At 39.0% G+C, this 14,011-nt stretch overlaps 1 protein-coding gene across 2 annotated transcripts in view; it reads right to left on the reverse strand.

Annotated features, from left to right (window-relative positions):
• pcsk6 (proprotein convertase subtilisin/kexin type 6) overlaps positions 1 to 14,011 on the reverse strand; it is an 88,232-nt gene that overhangs the window by 33,485 nt on the left and 40,736 nt on the right. For both annotated transcript variants that reach the window (XM_017479017.3, XM_017479016.3), the window contains exons 9-11: positions 13,841 to 13,941; positions 10,325 to 10,428; positions 9,995 to 10,112 (exon numbers count right to left, since the gene is read on the reverse strand). In XM_017479017.3, coding sequence (XP_017334506.1) covers positions 9,995 to 10,112; positions 10,325 to 10,428; positions 13,841 to 13,941 — 323 coding nt within the window. The remainder of the gene's footprint in view (positions 1 to 9,994; positions 10,113 to 10,324; positions 10,429 to 13,840; positions 13,942 to 14,011) is intronic.

A 14,011-nucleotide genomic window follows, 5' to 3' on the forward strand; every position in this document is an offset into this window, starting at 1 on the left:
GCTTTACATCACACACTAGAATAAACACTTTTATGACTGGGTTGAGACACAGCAGAGGACAGATGGAAGCAAAGTGAGTCAATCAAATCTTGGATGCTTATTCAACACACAATTCAGATGCAGGCATCGTCCAGCTCTCCCACATCTCAGTGAGTGGGCTTTCTGAATACACAAACTCCTCTATGAAGTAACAGTACTAAAGCCTTTTGAAACAGAGGCTGGTCACTTGACTCCATCATAAATGCTGGTTCCAAGCCAAATTAGCAAACCTAGCAAGTACTGTAACAAAGCAGCAAAGGGTCATATCATAGAAGATAAACTATTTTGGCTTCCTCAGTCGGATCACATCACAGGTTTATACTTTAATGGGTACTTTCAAATCCACTTTGTTTGCTGTTCCATTTGGAGGAAAACGTTTCCTAAATGTATTTCCATTAACATACACTAGCATAATTTATTTACTTTAAGCTTATTAATAGGATCTACCTAACACCAGTTCATTTCAGATAGAATTAGAGATGTCTCTGATTTGATACCCAGGAATAGTGTCATATCTTACAGTGTTGTGAAAAAGTGATTTATTTTTCCTGATTTTTTCTGTTCTTGTATATATCACTTACTAAATTGTTTCAGAAATGAAAACAAAATCTAAGATAAAACAAAGGCAACCTGAGTAAACACAAAATACAGTTTTTAAATGATAATGTTATTTATTGAAGCAAAAAAGTTATCCAATACCAACTGCACCTGTGTGAAAATGTGTTTGCCCCCATAGTTACTAATTCCCCAAATCTATGAAACTGCATTCATAATGGGGTTCAGCTGGACCAGACACAACCAGACCTGATTACTGCAAACCCTGTTCAGACAAATCAACACTTAAATAGAACTTTTTCAACAGCATGAAGTTAAATGTTCTTACCCAGCAACACACTATGCCAAAATTGAAAGAAATTCCAGAAATTATGAGGAAGAAGGTGATTGAAATACATCAATCTGGGAAGGGTTACAAAGCAGTTTCAAAGGCTCTGGGACTCCAAAGAACCACAGTGAGAGCCATTATCTACAAATGGAAAAACAAGGCACAGTAGTGAACCTTCCCAGAAGTGACCAACCTTCCAAAATTCCTCCAAGAGCACAACAACTACTCATCCAGGAAGTTACAATAGAGCCAAAGACAACACCAAAGGACCTACAGACCTCTGTTGCATCAATAAAGGCTACTGTTCATGACTCCATTATCAGAAAGAAACTGGGCAAAAATGTCATCCAAGTAAGAGTGGCGAAGTGAAAACCACTGCTAGACCCTGAACATTAAGGCTCGTCTGAATTTTGCCAAAACACACCTTCATGAACTTCAAACCTTTTGGGAGAATGTTCTCTGGACTGATGAGTTGAAAGTGGAACTGTTTGGAACACAGGAGTCCTGTTACATCTGGCGTAAACCAAACACTGAATTCCACAAAAAGAACATCATACCTACCGTCAAGCATGGTGGTGGAAGTGTGATGGTGTGGGGCTGCTTTGCTGGCTCAGGGCTTGGGCAGCTTGCAGGAATTGAGGGAAATATAAATTCTGCTCCCTACCAGAAAGTCTTAAAGGAGAATGTCTGGTCTTCAGTCCATAAGTTGAAACTCATGCGCAACTGGATTAGGCAGCAAAACAATGATCCAAAAGTATAGGAGTAAATCCTAGTCCTAGAAGTAAGTGAAAGACTGATCTCCAGTTATCGGAAGTGTTTCATTGCAGTTATTGCTGCTAAAGGAGGCACAACTACAAATAGTTTTTCACATTGGTGATAGGTGTTGGATAGTTTTGTTTTGTTTTGGCTTCAATTAAAAAACAAACAAACAAACAAAAAAAAACCTGTATTGTGTGTTTACTCAGGTGGCCTTTGTTTCATGTTGTACGTCGCTCGAACATCTAAAACAATTTAGTCGAAGATATACACAAAAACAGAAGAAATCAGGATGGGGACAAATACTTTTTCACAGCACTGCATATCACAGAAAAATGCATTCTGTAACAAATACATGCTACAATATCAGAGAACTGCGTGTAGTGCAACAACATGAAGCAGGTTCAAGTAGTTCATGTGTTATCAAGAGTAGCCAAGTTGCTTAATGTTAACAATAACCAGTGAGCTTTTCCGCAAAGCAAACGTGAGGGAGTTGCTCTCACATCACCTGTGTGGCAATACTTCACAAAAAAGGACTCTTTTTTTGGTAAATATGGAATTGTCTTAATAAGGATTACATAAAAAAATATTTTCAACTGTTCATCCACCAATCAAATGATTTACTGTGTTACTTGTACTAATTGTGAAGCGATCTATGTTATATTTTTATATTTTAATTTCATACTTGGATCTCGTGTTCATTATGTGCTGTTTACTAGTCTTTGTCTTTCTCTATGGCCCCATACCTTTTTGAAAACCTGTAAACTATCTGTAACAGCATTATAATCTCATCTCTAACCTGTAAAACCTGTAAACTATCTAAAAATCAAACTGTTATTGTGAATGAATGTGATTGTGTATGAATGTTGTGACATCTGTAACCTCAGAAGGGTGACAATAAGAAAAATCCATTTCATTTTACTGTCCCTTCAAATGAGTAAAACATTATTCTGTGTATATGACACAGTTTGAAGCAGTTATTCAATCCAAAGTACATTAATATGGGTATAAAGAACTAAATCAAATTCTGAAAATACATAATATATACTAAACTGGTATTACATGTAAACATATTAGGCATGACACACATTCCATGGTAGAAGGAAAATGAACAAATCATGAACTTCATCTAATAAACAGCCTTTTGCTTATGGCATGGAGATATTAGATTTTTCACAGGGCTGAAAGCAGCCAATGGAAAATCAATAGGTGGCTGCGCCGGTCTAATGAGATTCAAAGCATGACCTGAGATAAGCTCCCGTCTGTGCCCAACTGCCCCAATAGTCATTCCACCACCATAAATAAAAGCTTAATCATCGATCAATACTGGTGGCAGCAGAAACCTCAGCAAAAAGAAGTAGAAAAATAAAGGTGGTTTACATTTTTCTACAGGTTTTACTATGACAAAATGCAGTTAAACATTATTACAAATAAAATGATTTTAAAAGTGACTCCTTTGCTGAAGTCAATAGAGTTTAAATGTAAGGAAACAGAAAAACAGAACTAGGAAACAGAAAAGGTTCAGAGTCAGGCAGAACCTTTCATTAGTGTCTCAACACCAACGTTTAATCCAAAAGCCTAATACACAAAGGTTAAGCAAAGTTTAATACAATCCAAAAGTAACTCATCTTAATTCCAAAAGCACTCATTGAAAATGATAGCAATAATCTTCCAGACATCACTAAGGCACCAAATAACATGCTTTCATCCCTAATCATTAATGTGGAAAATATAGTGCTGGCAGTTGGTGAACGTATCAAAGTGATCCACTGTTTTACACAATTTCATACATTGTCCTCAAGCATAATATGAATGAATCAGAATGAATGAGATTATTCTCATGTACAGCAACTAGGGATGTACATGAATATGAATATATTATTCAGAATGAACAGGTAATGCGTTCTAAACAGATACAAATACAGATTTTTCCGGAAGACTTGTGCTGATTTTCTTCATACTCATGTGCACATGTTGATAAATGCAAATCACCCGTAAAGTGCAAAGCATTGCAAGCCACAGCTCACAAGCTTTTTAAAGACATCCATAAAACAGCATAAAAGGTAATGCTCACAAGCTGAAAGCATGGAACGAGGAAAAAATGCTGAAAGAAGAGGAATTTCTCAGAGACAAAAGTGGAATTTATTTTCATTCACATGTACACCAAAATTCAGCATGTTGTGCATTCTGAAATGCTTTTTTGCTCCCCATGTTTGTAAAGAGTAGTTATCCAAGTTACCGTATTCTTCCTGTCAGCTTGAACCTTGTCTGGCCATTCTCCTCTGACCTCTGACCAGGTGTTCCTATTAAAATAGCTGTTGAGTGTATCTACTTTTAAAGATCTTAAGTGGTGAGAGGCAGATTTAATTTTCCAGCCTGAAGACACAGTCAAACAGCATGAGAAGACTAGAATCACAAATCAAGCCCTTTGTCAAGATCAAATACAGCACAACAAAACAAAAGAAGGATTTGTTCATCAAATGTTCCACTGACAGGCAGTGTGGATACTGCTAGCAATTGACCCAGACACGGAGTCAAAACACAGGAATTAGTGCCCACAATTTTTTTTCCAATAGTCCACAAGCATATCAACATGACAGATGCACTAAGAAAGAACCTAAACCGCAAGGAGACCAACATACCAACACACTAACTCAAACAATTAAACAAATGTATCAAACAGGGTCAACTAAAAAACAGCAAATACACTTCATATTACATGCAATACCACAGGCTAACTGCTGGAGTTGTGGCTTGATTCGCATTCAAGGAAGTGAATGCTCCAATATTTTTGCCCAGTTACATAGTTGCACAGAAACATCATAGTTAATACCATCCTCAAATGATAAGACATGCCAATATATTTAGCTGATTTAAAATGTCAATAATATTACATACAGCCATGTGTTAATAGCAAGTACATCTTGCACACTAGCAAGGAAAATAAGATAGGATAAAAAATATATATACCTACAGTGGTGCTTGAAAGTTTGTGAACCCTTTAGAATTTTCTACATTTCTGCATAAACCTAAAAATGTGGATAAAGAGAATACAATTAAACAAATGAGATAAAAAAATATCATACTTGGTCATTTATTTATAGAGGAAAATGATCCAATATTACATATCTGTGAGTGGCAAAAGTATGTGAACCTTTGCTTTCAGTATCTGGATTGACCCCCTTGTGTCACTGCAACTAAACGTTTCCGGTAACTGTTGATCAGTCCTGCACATCGGCTTGAGCAGTTTTAGCCCATTCCTTGGTATAGAACAGCTTCAACTCTGGGATGTTGGTGGGTTTATGCACATGAACTGCTTGTTTCAGGTCCTTCCACAACATTTCTATTAGATTAAGGTCAGGACTTTGACTAGGCCATGCCAAGACATTAAATTTATTCTTCTTTAACCTTTTTTGTTAGAATGACTTGTGTGCTTAGGGTCATTGTCTTGCTGCATGATCCACTTTCTCTTGAGATTCAGTTCACAGACAGATGTCCTGACATTTCCCTTCAGAATTTGCTGATTCAGAACTAGAATTCATTAATCCATCAATGATGAAAAACCGACCCGGCCCAGATGCAGCAAAACAGGCCTTCTGAGTGACCGCAAAAGACCTGCAGCAAGACTTGGTGGCAACAGGCACTGAGGTTTCAGTGAGCACAGTAAGGCACATACTAAACACAGACAGTTTCCATGCCAGAACTCCAAGATGTACACCACTACTGACCCAAAGGCACAAGAAAAGTCGCTCAAAATCATAAAAATAAGCCACAGAAGTTTGGGGATTCTGTTCTGAGGAGCGATGAAACAAAACCGGGACTTTTTGACAAGTTGGATCAGCGGTATATCTGGAGGAAGAAGAATGAAGAAAGAACACACTGTCCACAGTCAAGCATGGTGGTGACTCAGTGGTGCTCTGGGTCTGCTTTGCATCCTCTGGCACTGTAAACCTGCAGAGTGTAGAAGGCAAGATGGATTCATTGAAGTATCAGGAAATCCTAGGAGAAAAAGTCATGTCGTCTATGAGGAAGCTGAAGCTTGGACACCACTGCACCTTCCAACAGGACAATGATCCCAAGTATACCTCAAATTCCACCAAGGCTTGGTTGCAGAAGAAGTGTTGGAAGATTCTACCGGGCCATCACAGTCACCTGACATGAACCCAATAGAAAATCTCTGGTGGGATTTGAAGAAGGCAGTTGCAGCACACAAACCCAAGAATATTACTGAACTGGAGGCTCCTGCTCATGAGGAATGAGCTAAGATTCCTCAGGAACGCTGCCAGAAGCTGTGCATCTCGTTTGCAGCAGGTCATAACAGCAAAAGGGTGCTCTACTAAGTACTAAAGATGCTTGCCATGAAGGGGTTGAATAATTTAGAAACTGGAGAAGTCATTATAAGATGCATTTTCAGTTGAATTTGGGGAAACCACTTGAAGCATTCTTTGTGTTGAACTATTTCAATTGCTTTTGTTTGATTTGTTCATTGCAAACAGCTGAAAGTCTGTCCATTTGTACAGTAAGCCTGATTTGCAACGGGGTTGAATAATTTTGATTGTAACTATATGCTGAAATGGAGTGTTTTCCTTTCTCTAAACATAAATGGTCTGTACTTATGTAGCACTTTTTTCCAAAGTGCTTTACACTGTGTCTCATTCACCCATTCACACACACCAATGGTAGCAGAGCTGCCATGCAGCTAACTTGCCATAAGGAGCAACTTGGGGTTCAGTGCCTTGCCCATGGACACTTCGGCATGTGTAGCCACGTGGGCTGGGAATCGAACCACCAACCCTACGATTAGTGGACAACCCGCTCTACCACCTGAGCCACAGCCACCCACATAACACTTCTCATTTAAACCGAAAAGTTATATTTTGGTCTCATCCATCCACAAAACCTTTTATTTCAATAGAATTCTGGCTTATCCACGTAATATTTGAACTGCAGACAGGCAGCAATGTTCTTTTTGGAGAGAGAGGTGGCTTTCTCCTTGCAACCCTGCCATGCAAACCACTGTTCAGCGTTCTCCTGATGGTGGACTCATGAACATTAACATTAGCCAATGTGAGAGAGGTCTTTAGTTGCTTAGAAGTTACCCTGGGTTCCTTTGTGACCTTGTGGACTATTAAAACGTATTGCTCGTGGAGTGATCTTTGTTGGTCGACCACTCCTGGGGAGATTAACAATGGTCTTGAATTTCCTCCATTTGTACACAGTCTGTCTGAATGTGGATTGGTGAAGTCCAAACTCTTTAGAGATGGTTTTGTAACCTTTTCCAGCCCGATGAGCATCAACAACTCTTTTTCTGGGGTCCTCAGAAATCTTCTTTGTTCGTGCCATGATTCACTTCCACAAACATGTGTTGTGAAGATCAGACTTTGATAAATCACTGCTCTTTAAATAAAACAGGGTGCTCACTCACACCTGTTGTCATCCCATTGATTGAAAACAACTGACTCTAATTTCACCTTCAAATTAAACTGCTAATCCTAGAGGTTCACATACTTTTGCTCACAGATGTGTAATATAGGATCATTTTCCTAAATAAATAAATGACCAAGTAGAATATTTTTGTCTCATTTGTTTAATTGTGTTCACTTTATATACTTTTAGGACTTTTGTGAAAATCTGATGATATTTTAGGTCTAAACCCATATGTTACTGTGAATAAGGGCTAAAAAAAAAAAAACTCTTGTAACACAAATATTATACCCTCAATCTGTCCAGTAGAGATATAACACAAAATCTGTGTTTCAAAAGTGTTTCACTTCTTAACTTGATAAAAGGCAACAGCCCTTGAAAAAATAACAAGCAGACAAATCATGTGTAAGTGCAGGGAAATGTGAAATAAGGGTGAAAACTTGAAGTGTTTAGGTCTTTCATGACTGTAAGGAAAATCCATTGTTCCCTGGCGAGTTGTTTTTCTTGACTTCATACTGTGTTCTTACACAGAGTGTGCTTCAGTTGAATGTTTTAGGGATTGTCTCACATTAGTCTGTAGCATGATGCATTCGGGTTGATGTCAGTGGGCTGCAGTGGGCCTACAGAAGGTTGACAAATTAATGGAAACACCCACCATAAAACACCATATGCTCACATTTGTCTTCACAACAGAATCACAGCACAATCATAAATGAGTTTGATGATTGCCAGATGATTTGTACAATGACGATGGAAAAATAGAGTAGATATCAAACTAAAAGGATGACATGATGACACCTTGGTCTGAGAGCACTGCATTTCTAGCTGAAAATAAATAAATAAATAAATAAACAGAAGAGTTCTAGGAATATAACTTTTGACTTAAAATACAAAAGCTCATCAGATGAAGATGACAAGAAAAGGGTTAAGCCAATTTCACAGGAAGCACCATAGCAGGAATGTACAAGTCAATGCAAGCTAGCTAGCCAGCTAGCCGACGGGCTACAAAGTGAGTATAGCTGCTTCGGGATCCATCCATCCCACTTATCCTACACAGGGTCACAGGGGAACCTGGAGCCTATCCCAGGAAACTCTGGGCACAAGGCAGGGGACACCCTGGATGGTGTGCCAACCCATCATAAGTTCACACACCCATTCATAGACTACGGACAATTTGGAAATGCCAATCAGCCTACAACATATGTCTTTGAACTGTGGGAGGAAAATGGATTACCCGGAGGAAACCCACGAAGCACAGGGAGAACATGCAAACTCCACGCAGGATGCAGGAATCGAACCCCCAACCCTGGAGGCGTGAGGCTTTAATTCAACACGAACAGCGCGGGAGTGGGAGGGGGGGTGTATTCGATTCCGCTGCTGGTCACTTCCGGTGTAAAATTTTAGCAGTGCAGAGATTACAGAGATTACAAACTGCAGTTTTGTCGTCATTCCACACAAGAGACATCTTCTTTACACACAGCACAAAATAGATGTGTTTTCCCGCCCTCGTTCGATTGACAGGATATGATCGGCCCTGATCATCGGATGTTTTTAAACTATCGGCAGATAGCCCATAGTGGGAAAAATAGCCTACCCATTATCGGCCGATACATTGGTGCATCTCTAATAAAAATTGTGAACACAGAAACCTTGTACTAAAGAGAAGTTCGAATTACATCATCATTTTGGCCAAGCACCTGGATTGTGGAGCCACAGACAGATGAAACACATGCCTGATACTTGGATATCATCACGTATTTTACATCATCTTATATCAAAACAAGCACCAGATGTGATTTGATTCATTTTGGTAGACTGTTTTTCCATGTTTAGGTCATTTCCTTCACCATTCTGTGTATTAAATTAATGACTTGTTTATTTCAGTCATGCTCCACTTCCATAACACCATATCCCTTTTGGAGCAACCTCTGATGCAAGAAACTCAGGCTCTGTCCACATTAATCCAGATAGATCCAAAAACGGTATCCGAACACTGTCCGTCTACACTGCCGTTTTCAAATGTTTTCCAAAAATTGCATCTGAACTTACACTTACATCCCTATACTGCGCATGTGTAAAATGAATTATGCTGTGGCAAAAAGCATATTTAGCAAGGTTTCAGAGATCATGTCTTTTTTTTTGCTGCTCTCCTAGGCTCTTTACCTTCATCTTCACATTGTTGTGGCAAAATATATTTCTGTTTTCGTAAGGTAGGTATGTCAAAATATATTACTGGGCAAAAAAGACAACAGCTCACATGTAGCAGTGAGGAATGCTGATAATTTACACATGTAATTCACACGTATAATGAAACACACAGTTGTATGCATAAGTTTGGGCACCCCTGATTTTTTTTATGTGAAATGGAGTAAACACAACCTCTGCAGCAAACTATTTTAAATTATTTAAACTATAATAACCTTTTGCACATGCCACAAGTTCATAAAATATAAATTAACTGCAGTTATACTGCAGTTAATTTAACTGCATAAAAATCCATCCAGCCATCCATTTTCTATATTGCCTATCCTACTGGGTCACAGAGAACCTGGAGACTATCCCAGGGAGCATGGGGCATAAGGTGGGGTACACCCTGGACAGGGTGCCAATACATCACAGGGCACACTCACATACACATTCACACACCCATTCATACACTATTATGGACACTTTGGACATGCCAATCAGCCTACCATGCATGTGTTTGGACTGGGGGAGGAAATCGCAGGGCAGGGTTAGAGAATCGTTAGAGTCTCTAACCCCCAACCCTGGAGGTGTGAGGCAAAGATGCTAACCACTAAGCCACCGTGACAATAAATCTTATGTACACACACACACACACACATAAAAACTGACTTCAAGTGATTTACAAAAGGAAAGAATTCTCCTCACCTGGTTCTGCGATCTGACATCTTGGTGCATGTGTGCTGAGGTGGAACACTTCGCCATTTCTTGGCCTCTACCACCATGGCCTCAGCATCCACTAACCCAAATCCATACAGGTGACTAACTACACAAAGGCAAAGTAAATTTACGTTTTGCTAAAGATATCTATACATTTCTACATATCTTACATATTATAACAATCTGTACTATACTAGAGTACAATATACAAACTTATATATATATATGTATATACAGAGAGTATAAATGCACTTATAAATTAATCCTAGCGGAAATGTCCCACTCCGTATAATATTCTACATATAATGAAAGTGTTACCCTTGTGTCCTGCTGCATTGGTTTTCCAGTCACTAGCTTTCAGATGAACAGGTCTTGATGTCTTTACCAAGAGGTGCTGCACATCCCTCCATGTTATTAATGGGCTGAAAGACAAAGTATATTCATACTAATAAACACAACATTTTCATGATTACAACACAGGCACAAAAATAAGACCATAGTGGTGGAACAAGTGGGTGTGGCCAAAATATTTGCAATCGTCATCACAGACAGTAACGCAGCATGACTATAAAAAAAGGGGTTGGGGTCAAACAAATCCATTATCAAGAACTGTGGTTGGTGTGCTGTTGTCGTATCCAAGTACACTCGGATGTCATACAACAGATATTTTGTTCAAGTGTCCCCTTAGCTTTTTGGAATTGGGCTTTGAGGTTTGTACTGTTGTGCCATGAACATCTACTATAATCCGAATAGGGCAGGGGCAGCCGGAAAAGCCGGAAAGGCTTGGTGAGGGTGCAGGTTTTCATTCAAACAAGCAGAAGCCACAGTATTGAAGGCCAAGCTCAACTGACTGTACAGGTGGAATAAGGTATGGCTCCTGCACATGGGAGCTCTTTTTTATTTTTATTTTATTTTTTATTTGTGCTCATGCCCTTGGTATGGTAGAAAGACATTAAAGTATCATAAAAACTTTCTTAAAATCACGTTGCAGACTCCAGTTTGCTTTGCTCTGCTCACAGTCTCACACAGACAACACCCCCCCCCCGCCCCGCCATTTTAAAATATTGAATCGTTGTTCAAAAGAATTAAGATATTGATCTGTGCTGACATTACGGACGGATATGTCTATTCTGTCACAACCAGTACAATTACAACCATACATCCAAACATTTGGATTTTTAATTGGGTCTACATCACAATATTTTCTTTATAATATCCTCTGAACATTTTTGTGTAATACTATACCAAAGTCCATTCATTACTCTCCCTAACTCTATCCAAAAAATAAAACACTGCCATATGAAAGCAATATTATCCACCAATTACAATAACAGATAAAACTTGCTGTGAGACAGTTTTTAGAGCCACATGTTAACAGAGTAACAGTGTGTACAGTTGCCATGGGCCTCACTTGTAAAGCTTTTGTGCGTAAATATTTTCATTGGCCAAAGCAAACAAAAATACCCACCACATTTGCAAAATCTTTGGTAACACAGATTTTCTTCATATTAATTTCGATTAATGCCAATCAGCCACAAATTACCAAGAACATTCACACCCATAAAAGGCAATGTTCACCAGTAGCTGAAAACGTAACACTTCCATGTATGTATAAACACAGCAGAGGGCATTAAAACTGACTACAGAAACACTGACATCTTACATGCTGAATCTCAAGAGCCATGCAGAGAAATGTGAAAAGAAAACTATAGAAGATGCACGGCTCCCTGGGAGTGTACTCTTTTGACTTTGCTGTCGTGCTATGCCACAGTGGAATCGATAGCTGAACGCATAAAAAAACATTATCAAAATCTGATGTCTGATGTCAAGGATTAATAAAACATGGCAATGAAGAAAATGAACTGCGTCGTGCTGCAGAATTTCAATGACTGAATACAAAATCCGACACACACAAAAAAAAAATGTTGGTCTTCCATATTCCTGTCTGATGAGAGCTTTAAAAACAGTGCTTAAATATTTGCAAAGCAAATAATTGAAATAAAACTCTTATTTTCTTGTTAGAAACTGGCCTAGTAAAATACCAGAGTGACTTAGATAAGCTGCTTCATTTATGACAATAAAGCAATGATCACTGATCTACAGCAAAACACAAATTTTAATTGATATGTCTATATATCAGCAATAGCCAAACAACTTGTTAAGCTATGAGAAGTGTGTATCTCATTATGTGAGCTGGAGGATATCCAACAATAAGTTTCTTTCATGAATTCCATGAACACTTGAAACAAAATTGTAAAAAAACAAACAAACAAAAAAAAAAACCATGAAAAAATAGGGATCAAGTCAAGTCAAGTGTCACCCAGAAGAAAAAGAGGCATTAAATCTTGCTAAATAATAAGCAGTTTGTTAGTGCAGACCCCGTTACTACCCCAAAGTTGATTATTTTCCAGTAACAACAGGGCATGACGTGGTTTATTCCTCTTATACTACAGCAATCTGTTCACTCACTCACTTTCAGTAAGTGCTTTATCCTGGTTAAGGCCATGGTGGAGCTGGAGTCCATTTCATGAACAGTGAGCGTGAGCTAGAAATACACTCTGGATGGGATGCCAGTGCATCGCAGGGCACAATGCACACACACATTCACAGCTAGGGGCAATTTACTTTAGACAATCTACCTACTAGCATGTTTTTGGGAGGTAGGAAGAAACCAAATAACCTGGAGGAAACAAAAGTGGACAATCTACCTACAATCAACCTACTAGCATGTTTTTGGGAGGTAGGAGGTTGGGAGGTAGGAAGAAACCAAATAACCTGGAGGAAACAAAAGTGGACAAGACGAGAACATGCAAAGAAACTCCACACAGACACACCTGAGCTCCTGATCAAACCTGGGACTCTGGAGCTACTGTATGAGGCGGCAACACAGTGCACCACCGCACCACACCACCGATCATTTTTTTTTATACATTTATACATGATACATTATTCATTTGTGGAATGTCCACAAGAGAAGTTATACACAGCTACAAACAGTGAATTATTATTAAAAGGAATTTATTTATAATCGAACTATCCAGAGTCACCCAAATGGAGATGGGTTCCCTTCTGAGTCTGGTTCCTCTCACAGTTTCTTCCTCATATCGTCTCAGGGAGTTTTTCCTTGCCACCGTCGCCCCTGTCTTGCTCATTGGGGATAAACTTAGAAATGAAAATTTCTATCCTGAATTTATATATTTCTGTAAAGCTGCTTTGTGACAATGTCCATTGTTAAAGGTGCTATAAATTTTTATTTGTCACATACACAGTCATGTACAGGATATAACTTGTAGTGAAATGAAAAAGCTCATAACAGAAAAAGACATAGCTTTTCCAAGAAACCAGTAAGCATAAAATACTCGCAGTACGTGCAACAGACTTTGCATATGCGCGTTTTGTTAGAGGCAGTCCGAAAACCACAGTCAATGTCCATAGCATGGGTCAGTAAATAGGAGGGCAACATCAGAACAGGATAAGCCCTAATCAGAAACAGTAAGTATCAGCAAACCTGGATCAGAAATACACACCTTATGTAGAGTGTGATATAAACCTGTGATATGAATAACAGTCAGCGCTACAGTCAGAGATGCTGTTATAGGGAATTAATTAACACCTTCTGACCAACCTGTTTTGACAATTCAATAGTGCTGTGGTAGAAGGAACCAAAATGGAGAAGATCTCTGAGGCAGTTTCTGCCTTGCGCCAAACTGCTAGGCGGCCAGACCTTCCACTGACCAGTCGTGGATAGAATATCATGCACAGTGTAGATGACAGATGTGGAGTGAAAGAGAGATACAGAGTAAAGCAGACAAAGTTAATAAAAAGTAACCTCACTTGGCTTCCAGCGCAAGAGCAATGATGCCGGCCACCATTGGTGCAGACACTGATGTGCCAGTGTGTCCATCTGTACAGCGCTGCCGCAGGTCTGTAGTGATCTGACGAAAGCAAAAGCAAGAAAAACAGTGTTATTATGGCACAGCTGGCACTAACATGACTCACAGATGT

The sequence above is a fragment of the Ictalurus punctatus genome, chromosome 10 (genome assembly GCF_001660625.3).
Source record: "Ictalurus punctatus breed USDA103 chromosome 10, Coco_2.0, whole genome shotgun sequence".
Taxonomy (NCBI): domain Eukaryota; kingdom Metazoa; phylum Chordata; class Actinopteri; order Siluriformes; family Ictaluridae; genus Ictalurus; species Ictalurus punctatus.